Source organism: Mizuhopecten yessoensis, unplaced genomic scaffold, assembly GCF_002113885.1.
Source record: "Mizuhopecten yessoensis strain PY_sf001 unplaced genomic scaffold, ASM211388v2 scaffold8123, whole genome shotgun sequence".
Classification (NCBI taxonomy): Eukaryota; Metazoa; Mollusca; class Bivalvia; order Pectinida; family Pectinidae; genus Mizuhopecten; species Mizuhopecten yessoensis.
Window position 1 is genome coordinate 2492184 of NW_018407390.1, and position 16704 is coordinate 2508887.

Genomic DNA, 16704 nt, shown 5'->3' on the forward strand with positions numbered 1-16704 from the left:
GTCAAGTTACACCCCACTTATACTGTACGTGTCAAGTTACACCCTTATACTATACGTGTCAAGTTACACCCCACTTATACTGTATGTGTCAAGTTACACCCTTATACTATACATGTCAAGTTACACCCTTATACTGTACGTGTCAAGTTACACCCTTATACTGTATGTGTCAGGTTACACCCTTATACTATATGTGTCAAGTTACACCCCACTTATACTGTTCATGTCAAGTTATTCCCTTATACTATACTAGTCAAGTTACACCCTTATACTGTACTCGTCAAGTTACACCCCACTTATACTGTACGTGTCAAGTTACACCCTTATACTATACATGTCAAGTTACACCCCACTTATACTGTACGTGTCAAGTTACACCCCACTTATACTATACTAGTCAAGTCACACCCTTATACTGTACTCGTCAAGTTACACCCCACTTATACTGTACATGTCAAGTTACACCCCACTTATACTGTACTCGTCAAGTTACACCCCACTTATACTGTACGTGTCAGGTTACACCCCCCTTATACTATACTAGTCAAGTTACACCCTTATACTGTACTCGTCAAGTTACATCCCACTTATACTGTACATGTCAAGTTACACCCTTATACTATACGTGTCAAGTTACACCCCACTTATACTGTACGTGACAAGTTACACCCCACTTATACTGTACGTGTCAAGTTACACCCTTATACTATACGTGTCTAGTTACACCCCACTTATACTATACGTGTCAAGTTACACCCCACTTATACTGTACGTGACAAGTTACACCCCACTTATACTGTACGTGTCAAGTTACACCCTTATACTATACGTGTCAAGTTACACCCCACTTATACTATACGTGTCAAGTTACACCCCACTTATACTGTTCATGTCAAGTTACACCCTTATACTATACTAGTCAAGTTACACCCTTATACTGTATGTGTCAAGTTACACCCCACTTATACTGTATGTGTCAAGTTTCACCCTTATACTATACATGTCAAGTTACACCCCACTTATACTGTACGTGACAAGTTACACCCTTATAACGTGTAAAGAAGCACCCACTTATACTATACGTGTCAACTTACACCCTTATAACGTGTAAAGAAGCAACCACTTATACTATACGTGTCAAGTTACACCCCACTTATACTGTACGTGACAAGTTACACCCTTATAACGTGTAAAGAAGCACCCACTTATACTATACGTGTCAAGTTACACCCCACTTATACTGTACGTGACAAGTTACACCCTTATAACGGGTAAAGAAGCACCCACTTATACTATACGTGTCAAGTTACACCCCACTTATACTGTACATGTCAAGTTACACCCTTATACTGTAGGTGTCAAGTTACACCCCACTTATACTGTACGTGTCAAGTTACACAAAAAACTAAATTTCAGATAATCTGGCTTACAGGACCAAATCTGAATTAAAGATATTATGGAATAAAGGACTTGAAACTGAATTTAAGAAATATTGACTTAAAGGACCTAAAACTGAATTTTCTGGAATAAAGGACCTTAAACTGAATTTCTGTATTCTGAAATAAAGAACCTTAAACTGAATTTCTGTATTCTGGAATGAAGGACCTTAAAATGAATTTCTGTATTCTGGAATAAAGGACCTTAAACTGAATTTCTGTATTCTGGAATGAAGGACCTTAAACTGAATTTCTTTATTCTGGAATGAAGGACCTTAAACTGAATTTCTGTATTCTGAAATGAAGGACCTTAAAATGAATTTCTGTATTCTGGAATAAAGGACCTTAAACTGAATATCTGTATTCTGGAATGAAGGACCTTAAACTGAATTCCTGTATTCTGGAATAAAGAACCTTAAACTGAATTTCTGTATTCTGAAATGAAGGACCTTAAAATGAATTTCTGTATTCTGGATTAAAGGACCTTAAACTGAATTTCTGTATTCGGGAATAAAGGACCTTAAACTGAATTTCTGTATTCTGAAATGAAGGACCTTAAAATGAATTTCTGTATTCTGGATTAAAGGACCTTAAACTGAATTTCTGTATTCGGGAATAAAGGACCTTAAACTGAATTTCTGTATTCTGGAATAAAGGACCTTAAACTGAATATCTGTATTCTGGAATGAAGGACCTTAAACTGAATTTCTGTATTCTGAAATAAAGACCCTAAACTGAATTTCTGTATTCTGGAATGAAGGACCTTAAACTGAATTTCTGTATTCTGGAATAAAGAACCTTAAACTGAATTTCTGTATTCTGGAATAAAGAACCTTAAACTGAATTTCTGTATTCGGGAATAAAGGACCTTAAACTGAATTTCTGTATTCTGAAATAAAGAACCTTAAACTGAATTTCTGTATTCTGGAATAAAGAACCTTAAACTGAATTTCTGTATTCTGGAATAAAGAACCTTAAACTGAATTTCTGTATTCGGGAATAAAGGACCTTAAACTGAATTTCTGTATTCTGGAATAAATGACCTTAAACTGTATTTCTGTATTCTGGAATGAAGGACCTTAAACTGAATTTCTTTATTCTGGAATGAAGGACCTTAAACTGAATTTCTGTATTCTGAAATAAAGAACCTTAAACTGAATTTCTGTATTCTGGAATAAAGGGCCTTAAACTGAATTTCTGTGTTCTGGAATAAAGGACCTTAAAATGAATTTCTGTATTCTGGAATGAAGGACCTTAAACCGAATTTCTGTATTCTGGAATGAAGGACCTTAAACCGAATTTCTGTATTCTGGAATGAAGGACCTTAAACTGAATTTCTGTATTCTGGAATAAATGACCTTAAACTGTATTTCTGTATTCTGGAATGAAGGACCTTAAACTGAATTTCTGTATTCTGGAATAAAGGGCCTTAAACTGAATTTCTGTATTCTGGAATGAAGGACCTTAAAATGAATTTCTGTATTCTGGAATGAAGGACCTTAAACTGAATTTCAGATTTACTGGTCTATCATAGAGTAAAAGAATGTTTATTGGGGATGGACTTGATGACCCCACTATAAGACGCGGGTGTTACACCAGTTTGCACCAGACTCCTGCCTGTCACTTCATCACTTCACTCCATAAAAAATACTGGTGGGACTAGGGAAAGAATGAGGGACCATGTGTGTTAATCATAATTCTTACTGATCGACTTGCTTACAAAAATTACTGTTTAAAGAGACATCACGGTGAAGTGTATACTTTTTTGTCTTTTTTTTTCAAATACTGCATAAACATGTCCAGTGAGTCTCCTTATGGAAAGTAATGATCGGATTTGGCTGATATATGTATTCATAAAAATGAATGATTTTAAGATAATCATCAGGATTTCTACCTGTCAGACCAACGTTTTGTTCAGGGTTTCCCTCTACTAGCACATGTGCATAGCACACCATTTCATTGTAAACAAAATGACTTGCTGTGGGAAGGTAGTGAGAAAAAACCGTTTCCGGACGCGCGTCAGCTACGAAGCAAAAAGTTGCCAAATTGTCAAAAGATAGTGCATGGAGTACGTTACGGAATCATTATTGCAGGTGGGAAGTATTCAAAGGAGAAAATAAATGCCCTAGCAGTTAGTACGGTGCATGTATTCTTCCAGATAGCCAGTTAAAGCTGAAATGGAATCGACAGAAACTTAATGCTGTTTATGTTATGAATAAATATCTAAAACTATTAACCTCGCTTGTATCTGTGTCTGAGTTGGAAAACAGATGAACTTATTTTGTTATGTAAATGGGCATGTATCGGAGAGAGGTTACTTCGCGTTTCTATATACAGTCAGTAGTTTATGCGAAAGGAAGGGATAAGTGACTGGTTAGTCTGATTTTGCTATGAGGCCCTCAAAGGGATAACTGTTGTGATGGCCACAGCGTATTCTGTTCTCTACTCTGTCGGTACTCACGGTCAAATGAGATACATGCGCTATTAGATTTACATAATTTTTCAGTAAAGCGGTATGATTTAATTATATTGCTGAAGTAAACAACTATTTTTATACGCCCGTCAAATTGCACGAGAGTATTATTGGTTTGTCCGGCAATCTCCTCCTGCATTTTTCGACCGATCTCTTTGAAACTTGGTATACATTATAATCATGATATGAAGTTGTGTCTCCCGTAAAAGAATTTTGATTCGACAATTTTTGCAAAAGTTATTGCCCTTTGTTCATTTCAGTATTTGATTTTTTTTCCGGAGCTCTCCTCCTACATTTTTTGACAGATTTCTTTGAAACTTAGTATGCTAAATAATCATGATATGTTGTTGTGTTTCCTTGAATAGAATTTTGATTCGACGATTTTTGCAAAAGTGATTGTCCTTTGTTTATTTCAGTATTTGACTTTTAGCTCACCTGCCCAAAGGGCATGTGAGCTTATGCCATGGTGCGGCGTCCGTCGTTCGTCTGTCCGTCGTCCGTCTGTCCAGCGTCAACTTTTTACTTTAAACAACTTCTTCTCAGTAACCAAAAGGCTTAGGATGATGATATTTGGCTAGTAGCATGCTGGACTCAAGGGCTACCAAGTTTGTTCGAATAAAGGACCTTGACCCACTTTCAAGGTCACAGGGGTCAAATATGTTAAAATCTTCAAACAACTTCTTCTCAATAACCAAAAGGCCCAGGGTACTGATGTTGGGCCTGTAGCATGCTGGAATGAAGGACTACAAATTTGGTAAAATGAATGACCTTGACCAATTTTCAAGGTCACAGGGGTCGAATGTTGTAAAATCTTCAAACAACTTCTTCTCAATAACCAAAAGGCCAAGGAAATCAATATTAGGCCTGTAGCATGCTGGGATGAAGGTCTACCAAGTTTGTTCAAATGAATGACCTTGACCCACTTTCAATGGCACTGGGGTCAGATGTCTTTAAAATCTTCAAACGACTTCTTCTCAATAACCAAAAGGCCCAGTGTACTGATATTGGGCCTGTAGCATGCTGGGATGAAGGGTTACCAAGTTTGTTCAATTGAATGACCTTGACCCAGTTTCAAGGTCACTGGGGTCAGATGTCTTAAAATCTCATGTCAGCTAACCACTATTTGAATGATGCAGATCTTATTTCAATGTAAGAAAGTATATAACACTTTATGGCATTCGTCGGGCATATATTGTTCCGCCCCGCGGTACTCTTGTGTCAAAATGACAGTTCAGGATGAATAACTGAGGTGACTTGGAATGTATGATCATGCAACAACTTTTTCTCTATAAGTAATTAAATTTCGACTTCAGATAGAATCAAAATACGCATTGAAAATGGGGAAAAAAGTAATTTGTTTACGTTGTAAAAATGATGCGTGCTGCCGATAACTACGGCTTCTGTTTCGGACAAAAAGACCTAATTAAAGAACAGTTGTTTCAACATAAAAAGGGTCCATTTACAAGTATGCTTTAATCTATGTAAAGTATCGAAAACATATAATTATCAAGTATCTTAACACGTTCCATATCTGACACATATTCTACATGTACACGTAGTGGTTTTGCCAGAAATATGTATTGTGTGTGATGGCTAATATGACTTAAGTGTTAGCGTATGAAGACAGTGAAAGTGAGAAAGAGAGTATACATGAATATATATAAAAATCACAAATGTTTCTCTTTTTTATACTTGTCAATGCATATAAACACTTTATGAAAACATTTTGAAAGACATATTCGTCTCGAGAAAATTCCTTTTTACAGAAAGGTTTGTCCCATGGTTGAGGGAAGGTGTTTAGCCCCGTACCGTTTGTACCGTCACATTCCGGTAATAGATATTTCCTGGTGTCTTAACTATAAATAATGCTGAGTTGCCAACAAATATTTCTCCATTTAAATTCTGAATATTGGCATGTGTGCAATTAACTTCTGATGATGAATAATTACGGATTCAATAGGTTTCAACACTGACTTAGAAATCATATTACTTGGTTTCTTAGTGTGGTAAGAAGTTGCAGTTGCCTGACGGTTTCTTAGTGTGGTAAGAAGTTGCAGTTGCCTAACGGCCCCTCTTTGGGACTCTCTCTGGGGGCCCTTTGGAAACGTTGCATCTCGGTCAGACCACCTGTGTTTACTACCTAGTTTCAAAACCATCAGGTGACGTTATTAGCGCTATTTTTAACAGGGCTTTCCCGAACAATTCAAGTGGTCAAACTGCACATTTGGAACGGACTATGACTGGGGATAGCAAGTGGAAGAGCAAACAACACATACATTCATTAAAAAAAAATGGTTGTTCACGTGATGTCCCTTTAACCCTGCTTTCCATCTTAAAAAGCATTTCACTGAGAGATCCATATGTTGTTATGTTTTGTTTTGTTAGGATCACCATGCCAAGTCCATCACCTGTGTCAACATCTAAGGTGACAGCTCCAGGTAAGTGGAGGAGCAGCTTTTTTTTTAAATAATGTCTCCCCCATGTTTGCGTTGGGAAGACATTTTGTGCTGTCTGTTTGTCTATCATGTTTTAGTTTTAGAGAAACGTGCCCATATTAAATAAACTATTACAATGCCAACTTTTAAATTTTGGCATTCGATATGGCTACCATGCATGGTCTCTGATTGGCCAAGACAGAAATGGTTTTGACCCAAAGGTCAAGGTCCAATAGGTGAACATTTTTCAGAAACATCTTGTCCGAGCTGTTACTTTCAAACCATTAAAGATATCTTGATGAGACTTGCAGTATAACTGCATCACCTACAGATAATGTGCCATGCAGTGTCATTAGGTCAATGTTGTCTTTACCGCAAGGTCAAAGGTAAACGAAGTCTGATAGTTTCAAACATTTAAAGGTGTAGGCCAAGGTGATGCCAACGGTCCCTCACTTTGTCTAATTTTGCTTAAACTTAGTATGCAAGTATATGATGGTATTGTAAACTCTATCCAAGGATGACTCAAGGTCAAAGGTCAAATAAGTGCAAAGTTTTCAGGAATATCTTGTCTGGGCTGTAACTTTTAAACCGTTACAGGGGATATATGTTTTTGTTCACAAAAACAAATCTCTAGTTGACCTTGAACTTTTGACTTAGACTGTTAAGTTTTTCATAGGAAAACAGATTGCAAGTAGATGTTTACAGAATATCTGATTACAAAACAATGCACGTAGTGGACACATTCTCACTAACAGTTTTGTTGTAATAACAGCTATCTAGTTATCACCCCAAACACCTGAGAGATCTGGATTGAGCCAGTTCTGTTGTGACCGATTACAACAGTATCTAGTTAACACTCAAAACACCTGAGAGATCTGGATTGAGCCAGTTCTGTTGTGACCGGATTTGAATAACAAAAAAGATTATTTAATAGGCTAGGAGGTTTCATAGCTCTACCTCCTCCCCTGGCTCTACTGGAGCTGCTACAACTCTGTGTGTTTGTTAATAGCTCTACCTCCTTCCCTGGCTCTACTGGAGCTGCTACAACTCTGTGTGTTTGTTAATAGCTCTACCTCCTTCCCTGGCTCTACTGGAGCTGCTACAACTCTGTGTGTTTGTTAATAGCTCTACCTCCTTCCCTGGCTCTACTGGAGCTGCTACAACTCTGTGTGTTTGTTAATAGCTCTACCTCCTTCCCTGGCTCTACTGGAGCTGCTACAACTCTGTGTGTTTGTTAATATAGCCATGACTGCCTCCTCCCCTGGCTCTACTGGAGCTGCTACAACTCTGTGTGTTTGTTAATAGCTCTACCTCCTCCCCTGGCTCTACTGGAGCTGCTACAACATATAAAGCAATAAACATTGAAAACAAGTTGAAATGGAAAAACAAAGAAGGCCTTAATGTCTTCCATCTTTCTTCTCCTTAAAAATATGTGATTTCAGACATCAGACTTTTCTATTAACAAAATCTCTGCACCTGTGTCTGTTTAGTTTAAATTTTTTTTTTTATTGTTCACATTGATATGCCTGGAAAGATACCATATATCACTGACCTTTTTCACAGTAATAGACATGGTGGGCTTTTAGAAGTCTTGGTTTAGAGGCAAACATTTCATTTTTTTGGTCACCCGCCCTAAGGGCATCAACTTCTTCTGAACAGCTAATTGGCTTAAGATCTTTAAAAGCCACAAGGTACAAATAATATTAAAACATTGATATAACTTCTGATGAAAAACCAAGAGGTCTGTGGTAATGATATTTGGCTTGTAACATGACTGGGTTAATGATTATCAGGTTTGTTCAAATAAATGGAATTTACTCATTTTCACGACCACAGAGGGGTCAGATATGTATAAAACCATTATCATCTTCTGAATAACCAAGAGGACAAAGGATCATGGCAATGGACCTGTAGCATGTTGGAGGCTGCGGTGGCCAAGTGGTTAAGGCGTCTGACATTCTGCTACCTCTAGCCCTCCACCACATGGGTTTCGGGTTCTAGGCCTATGCGGAGCAGTCGCCAGCCACTGGCCGTAGGTCTGTGGGTTTTCTCTGTGAACTCAGCTTTCCTTCACCATCAAAACCTGGCATGTCCTTAAATGATCATAGCTGTTAATAGTATCAAACACAAACAAACCACATCAAACTGTAGCATGTTGGGCTCTCAGGTTTAATCAAATGAATGACCTTTGATTCAATTTCAAGTTACTGTAATAGGGTTCAAATCTTTTAACTCATTCACCCCTGAAGTTTTATAATTGAGTATATCTTAACAGTTCAATTAACCATCTATGATTACAATTGTACTTGATTTTGCTTACTGTCAATAAAATGTAAATTAAAAATACTGTTTGTTTCACAAATTAAATATATATATGCGAACAGCTCCAGTGGCCACGCCCTATGAAGTAAGCACACAGATACCAGTAGAGATGATCCTGGATTCACCGTCTGACATTCCAGGGGGCAGCACTGGGCTGTTTGGCTGGTTCTCTGGCAACCGAATTGTTTCTAAAGTCATGGAAAAAACAAAGGTATTCATTTTCTTAAAATATGTACATGTGTTTTTATACCCTCATGACAAGTTGGTCAGGGTATATAAGGATCTATCTGGCTTTAGGAATGTGTCTTTGACAGTGTCATCTCTCTGCAAATTCCTTTCTTACCTGGAAAAAGAAATTTGGCATCATTGCTCTATAGACTTTATTTCTAAATCAAAATTTTTGTGGTAAAGGTGTGTTTTGGAACATAATTTTGTCACGGTTAGCTATATTTTCTTAACAATGAACAGGAGAAAGTAAAATAATTCTCACTAAGTTTCTTTTTTTTTTATGTAAGTACTGCATAACAAGTTTTTCAAAACATAACTAAATAATTCATTGCTGTATGTTAGAACGTGTCATATTTTCATGTATAAAATAACATAGAGGTACAGGATTACATCTAGTATTTTATTTATTTTACTTGCAGAATTCTGTGGAAAGTATGATAACCACTCTAGACCCTGGAATGAAAGAGGTTATCAGTAAGTTCTATCACTATATTCTTAAGTATTTCCCTCGCATAAGGAAATCTCACTTAATTGAACTTGCATTACTCGAATACCCCCTGTTCATCAAAAAGTTTGCTTGGTCCGGATCGTGATCCTATATATTCTTGGTACAGTAACCCGGATTACTCGAACTGCCATTGATTGAAATACCCGGTGTTTGTCGAACTACTGTAAAATCATAAATTTTCGAGGGACATTAAATTTCGTTTATTTTGTGGATAACAAAAATCCCCGAAATTAAATCCTCACAAAAACATCAATTTGGTATGGTATAGATAGGGGGAAATCAAAAATCAGCGAAATATAATATCCTTGAAACAGGCTAGTATATGAAAACCACAAAATTTTAACCCCACGAAAATGAATGATTCTACACCTACCGGTGCCATCAACATATGTGCCCATTGCATTTATAGAGGTGTCGGCCAATCGTCAGATAATTAGAGGATTAACAGCAGTATCGTTAAGTACCTGTACCATCACCCTGTTGTAACTGCATTATTTATTATTTTCTGATGATGTTTGACATCAATGTTTTACTGGAGGTGTTTATACACTGGGTGTGTAAAACCATATTTTCGCGTGACAGTATTAAGCAGAAATCATATTCTTAACCATATATAAAGATTCATTAAAACTTCAATATGTTTTTATTGTTATTTTTGTTATTTATCAACATTACAGCAACATAGATTCAACATTTATTTTCTTTGTTTTAATCGAACAGTTCATCTCGTTTTGATAGTTTGTAAAATGTACATAGCCGATACATTATGACGGACTATGCCTACAGGACAAGTATGTTACATATACAGTTCTTTATTTTACTTATGTTGTTAATACAGATGGCTACATGTGTATGTTTTCACTGAAACAGTTTTGTATATAATGAAATGTTGTTATCTTCGTTTAAATTCTTTTTTACTTTCCATCATCTACTCTCCGCAACATTAACAGAGCTTGTGCTGTCTGTCGTCCCACCTGATAAAGCATTACGATGTCAAGCTAACCTCTGATTCGTCGAATATCATGTATTCTTCAAACTATTGATCTGGACCCCACAAGTTTGAGTTAGCAGTGTTTTACGGACCCCACAAGTTTGAGTTAGCAGGTTTTATGGACTCCACCAGTTTGAGTTAGCAGTGTTTTACGGACCCCACAAGTTTGAGTTAGCAGGATTTTACGGACCCCACAAATTTGAGTTAGCAGGGTTTTACGGACCCCACAAGTTTGAGTTAGCAGTGTTTTACGGACCCGTCAAGTTTGAGTTAGCAGGGTTTTACAGACCCTACAAGTTTGAGTTAGCAGGGTTTTACGGACCCCACAAGTTTGAGTTAGCAGGGTTTTATGGACCCCACAAGTTTGAGTTAGCAGGGTTTTACGGACTCCACCAGTTTGAGTTAGCAGGGTTTTACGGACCCCACAAGTTTGAGTTAGCAGGGTTTTATATATCTTTCTCCCATTCCTTTATCAAAGACCCCAAAGGACCAAGTGATCTTATGCTATGGTGTGGCATCCATTGTCCAGCTGTCAAGCGCCAACATTTTACTATAAACAACTTTTCAATATCCAATAGGCCTAGGGTGATGATGATTGGTTAATACCCTGCCTGGGTAAAGAGCTATCAAGTTTGTTGACCCTGTTCCACTTATAAGATCACATGGGTCAAATGTTTAAATTAAGTTTTTAAAATAGTTTCTTCATAATAACCAAAAATTACCACGGCAGTGATATTCTTAATCGTTGGGTAAAATCTGTCTCCTGACATAATTCAGTTAGCTATACCTGATCAATTATTTTGTTCTTTAGATCATCAGAGAGTCTTTATGTATGTGTTTGAAATTTGAAGTCCAACAGTTGCCCTCACACCTTCCTGAGCTGGTTGGAACATTCTAAACATAATTGACTGTAATATATAAGTAAGATGTATCAATAATAGGGTACAATGATAAACAATTACTTTCTTATTATGTAGTTGATTAAATAAACAGCACCTGGTTGATTAAATAAATAGCACCTGGTTGATTAAATAAGCAACAACTAGTTGATTAAATAAATAGCACCTGGTTGATTAAATAAACAACATCTGGTTGATTAAATAAGCAACAACTAGTTGATTAAATAAACCCCATCTGGTTGATTAAATAAACAACATCTGGTTGATTAAATAAACAGCACCTGGTTGATTTAATAAGACTGCACCTAGTTGATTAAATAGACCGCACCTGGTTGATTAAATAGACTGCATCTGGTTGATTAAATATACCGCACCTGATTGATTAAATAGACCGCATTTGGTTGATTAAATAGACCGCATCTGGTTGATTAAATAGACCGCACCTGGTTGATTAAATGAACAACATCTGGTTGATTAAATAGACTGCATCTGGTTGATTAAATGAACAACATCTGGTTGATTTAATAAGACTGCACCTAGTTGATTAAATAGACCGCACCTGGTTGATTAAATAGACCGCATCTGGTTGATTAAATATACCGCACCTGGTTAATTAAACAGACCGCTCCTGGTTGATTAAATAGACCGCACCTGGTTGATTAAATGAACAACATCTGGTTGATTAAATAGACCGCATCTGGTTGATTAAATATACCGCACCTGGTTAATTAAACAGACCGCTCCTGGTTGATTAAATAGACCGCACCTGGTTGATTAAATAAACAACATCTGGTTGATTAAATAGACTGCATCTGGATGATTAAATGAACAACATCTGGTTGTTTTAATAAGACTGCACCTAGTTGATGAGATAGACCGCACCTGGTTGATTAAATAAACAACAACGGGTTGATTAAATAAATCGTACCTGGTTGATTAAATAGACTGCACCTGGTGGATTAAATAAACAAAAACTGGTTGATTAAATAGACCGCACCTTGTTGATTAAATGAACAACATCTGGTTGATTTAATAAGACTGCACCTAGTTGATGAGATAGACCGCACCTGGTTGATTAAATATACCGCACCTGGTTGATTAAATAAACAATGTCTGGTGTTTGAATAGACCGCACCTGGTTGAGAAAAATAAACAGCAACTTGTTGCTTAAATAAACTGCCCCTGGTTGAGAAAAATAAACAGCAACTTGTTGCTTAAATAAACTGCACCTGGTTGAGAAAAATAAACAGCAACTTGTTGCTTAAATAAACTGCCCCTGGTTGAGAAAAATAAACAGCAACTTGTTGATTAAATAAACTGCACCTGGTTGATTAAATAAATTGCATCTGGTTGATTAAATAAACTGCATCTGGTTGATTGAATAAACAGCACCTGGTTGATTAAATAAACAACAACTGGTTGATTAAATAAATCGTACCTGGTTGATTAAATAGACTGCACCTGATGGATTAAATAAACAAAAACTGGTTGATTAAATAGACCGCACCTGGTTGATTAAATAAATCGTACCTGGTTGATTAAATAGACCGCATCTGGTTGATTAAATAAATCGTACCTGGTTGATTAAATAAACAGCATCTGGTTGATTAGATAAACTGCATGGTATGTGCATTTTACTCAGATAAATTATTATATTTAATCATATTAATATTTGTGAGTACATAAACAGCTTTATTTAGGGCCATTTTGGGGGTGATATCGGTATTATTTAACAAAATCTCGTAAAAATTTCAATCTTAAATTCTAATAGTCATAATTGATGACATCAATACATGATACATATTTAAATGTTTTTTTCACAGGAAAATTTACAAAAACATGTGTTTAATTAAATTGTTAATATCAAGGTAGTTACCAAGTCTTATTTGCCAGTATACGTGTGATATCATTGAGTAGAGAAGACCCATGCTAATTAAATGTCAAATCCCTGATAATGTCATCAGTTTGACATATTGGGACATACACCCAGTGGAGGGAGATCACCCACATTGGTGTTTCTGGAGAAGGTTAGCCCTGAGTCAATGATAGTTAGGATATTTTGAAAAAACAATTAATGAGCAAATGACCGTCAGTAAGCTAGTCAATTTGGTTCATTTAAAAAAATGGCAATCTCCTACTACATTTTTCGACCGATCTCTTTGAAACTTGGTATACATTATAATCATGATATGAAGTTGTGTCTCCCTTAAAAGAATTTTGATTCAACAATTTTTTCCAAAAGTTATTGCCCTTTGTTCATTTCAGTTTTTGATTTTTGTCCGGAGATCCCCTCCTACATTTTTTGACGGAATTCTTTGAAACTTAGTAGGCTAAAAAATCATGATATGTTGTTGTGTTTCCTTGAAAAAAAATTTGATTCAACAATTTTTGCAAAAGTTATTGTCCTTTGTTTTTTTTCAGTATTTGATTTTTGTCCAGCAATCTCCTCCTACATTTTTTAACGGATCTCTTAGAAACTTGGTATACATTGTAATCACAATACGAAGTTGTGTCTCCCTTAAAAGAATTTTGATTCAACGAGTTTTTGCCCTTTGTTCATTTCAGTATTTGATTTTTTTGTCCGGAGATTTTCTCCTACAATTAATATAGCATGTCATCTAACCACTTTTAGAATGATGCAGATCTCTTTTCAAGGTAAGAAAGTATATAACACTATTTGGCATTCAACGGGCATATATTGTTCCGCCCTGCGGTACTCTTGTTTTCTCATGGAAACTACCAAAATCATCAGCACAACATCTTTTCGTGTGTGGGCGTATCTCGTATACTTTGTCACCTACAAGTACTAATTTTGCGAGTACCTCTTGGGATAGTGGAGTGTTGCATACCAAGTTGGGTCTCAAGGCCAACTAAATACAGAGTTATGGCCCTTTGTTTACTGTGCATCACTTTGTCCAGGACAAATCACATACTCTATACTCTGTGATCTGCCATTGTCAAATTTTGCATGTGAGTACCACTTATGATAGCAGAGTGTTATATATATACTGAAATCAGGTTTTTTGAACCACTGTTTATGCAGATTTTTGGCTCATTGCTTATTTTGATACCAGGGTTTGTCTGGAGGTGCACGACTATAGGTTGCTGGAAATACTCTGCCTTGTTGATTTTACACTTTGTTCAAATGATTTTTGTCAAGAAATTGTAAAAAAAAAATCCAAGCCTTATAAGATACATATAAGTATGGCTAACACTTAGTCAAACAACTGTTAACTATACCACTGCTTATGTGTTCAGTTTGATTGACTAAAAGTCAACATCTAGTTATTTAGTAAATTGCAATAAGATTGCACCATACAACTTTAGCAAAGTTAAATTTCTGACTACTAAAAAGCATGGAAAAAAAGCATGGAATAGTACTTGATATTTTTTACTAAAGGCAGGGTTAACATGTGTTTGAAGTTTTTACTGTGAATTGAATTGCAGGGTCTGGAGGAGATGTCATGGTAGTTGTGACTTCAACAAAGGAGACCAAAGTAGGAGCAGTGCGAGAGGCGTTCCAGACAGTGTTTGGGCATGCAACAGTCATAGGAGTGGTAAAATAATATTTCACAAAATATGACATAAGACCCAACCTTTTAGACCACTTTAATTTGGGTTCTAACTATTCAGGAAACTCACTTGGAGGACACGCATGTCATACTGAGCAAGTGATTTTTTTTGAGTGTCAAAGGTTTATACTATACTCCTGAAAAACTTTTAAAGTTATTAGTCATTAAAAATACAAATATACTTTAGTGTTTTTGGTGGTATGTATTTTGGGATGTACTCTTTCATTTTCTTTAATGATTTGTTATTTGAGCTAATGTCATGACGTAGCGTCAGTCATCCGTCCGTACGTTGTTGTTCATCAAATTTTCCTTTAAATGACTTCGTCTGGAGAACGGACAGGCCAAGATTCATGATATTTGGCTGAAAGCTTGGTTGGTGAGAGCCCGATAAACTAAAAGAACAAAAATGACCTTGACATACTATCAAGGTCACAGGGGTCAATTGTGTCAAACACTTCAAACGACTTCTCCTGAAGAACTGAAAGTTATAGAATCATAATATTTGGCTGGAGGCTTCTTGGGATAGAGCTCACCAAAGTTTGCAATTGAAGATGACCTCAACCTACTTTTGATAACACAGAGGTCAACAACACTTCAAACAACTTGTTCTGAAGATATAAAAGGCATGGATTCATAAGATTTGGCATGTAGCTACTTGGGATAGAGTCAACAAAGAAGGAAAATGACCTTGACCTACTTTTAAGGTCACAGGGACGAATATGTCAAACACTTCAAATGACTGCTAAAGAAGAACTGATAAGCATAGAGTCATATAACAATTTTTGTGGCTGATAGCTTTAACAGATGGAGTCGACAAAGTTTGTGATTGCAATATTTGTATTATAGTATAATATTTAATGAGAATATTTTGCTATGACTCCTTAAATATCAAGGTGAGCTATACAGGTCCGTTGGGCCTCTTGTTATATTGGCTCTTCGAAATTAGGTTTGAGATTGCATAAAAGATGCTGGCTAATTGTTTTTAAAGTATCTCAAGTTTCTTTAATATCGATCCTAAATGTGCATACAGGATCAGTGCGTCAAATATGGCTATAATAATTTCTATAATAGCCAATAATCAATCTTTCTTCTTTTAATTATTGAATATGTTTGATGTTTTATTTGACATGATAGTGCATGGTTTTTAACTGATAAGCTTCAATAAAAAATATAATGCATTGTTTTCTTATAATACATTAACCTTTGTGCATAATAAATTTAATGAAAATTAAAGTTTCTTTAATATCGATCCTAAATGTGCATACAGGATCAGTGCTTCAAATATGGCTTTAATAATTTCTATAATAGCCAATAATCAATCTTTCTTCTTTTAATTATTGAATATGTTTGATGTTTTATTTGACATGATAGTGCATGGTTTTTAACTGATAAGCTTCAATAAAAAATATAATGCATTGTTTTCTTATAATACATTAACCTTTGTGCATAATAAATTTAATGAAAATGTGAAGATGTTTAATATGTTTACAACCATTTGTTTTTTCAAGATAGCTCAAATGCTCATCTGAATTCTTTGATGTTTTAGGAAAGCCAAGCTAACACGGCAGCTCAGCCTGTAGGGTTCACTGCTGGTCTTAAAGGGGCTGAGGAACGGATACAGAACTTACGCCATAAAGGATCACTTCCAGAAAGCCATCCTGTGATATCTGTGGAGGGATTTATTGTGGAGATGCTACCTGACAGGTCAGTCTGTCTAACAGATAGATCAGTGTGGTGTTGTGATTGGTCAGTCTGTCTAACAGATAAGTCAGTATGGTGTTGTGATTGGTCAGTCTGTGTGATAGATAAGTCAGTGTGGTGTTGTGATTGGTCAGTCTGT

General features: G+C 36.1%; 1 protein-coding gene across 1 annotated transcript in view; it reads left to right on the plus strand.

Moving 5' to 3' along the window:
• LOC110454952 (protein PRRC1-like) overlaps positions 1-16704 on the plus strand; it is a 31515-nt gene that overhangs the window by 8882 nt on the left and 5929 nt on the right. Inside the window, exons 5-9 of the mRNA XM_021504783.1 lie at positions 6295-6347; positions 8729-8877; positions 9314-9368; positions 14740-14849; positions 16411-16568. Of these exons, the coding sequence (XP_021360458.1) occupies positions 6295-6347; positions 8729-8877; positions 9314-9368; positions 14740-14849; positions 16411-16568 (525 nt within the window). The remainder of the gene's footprint in view (positions 1-6294; positions 6348-8728; positions 8878-9313; positions 9369-14739; positions 14850-16410; positions 16569-16704) is intronic.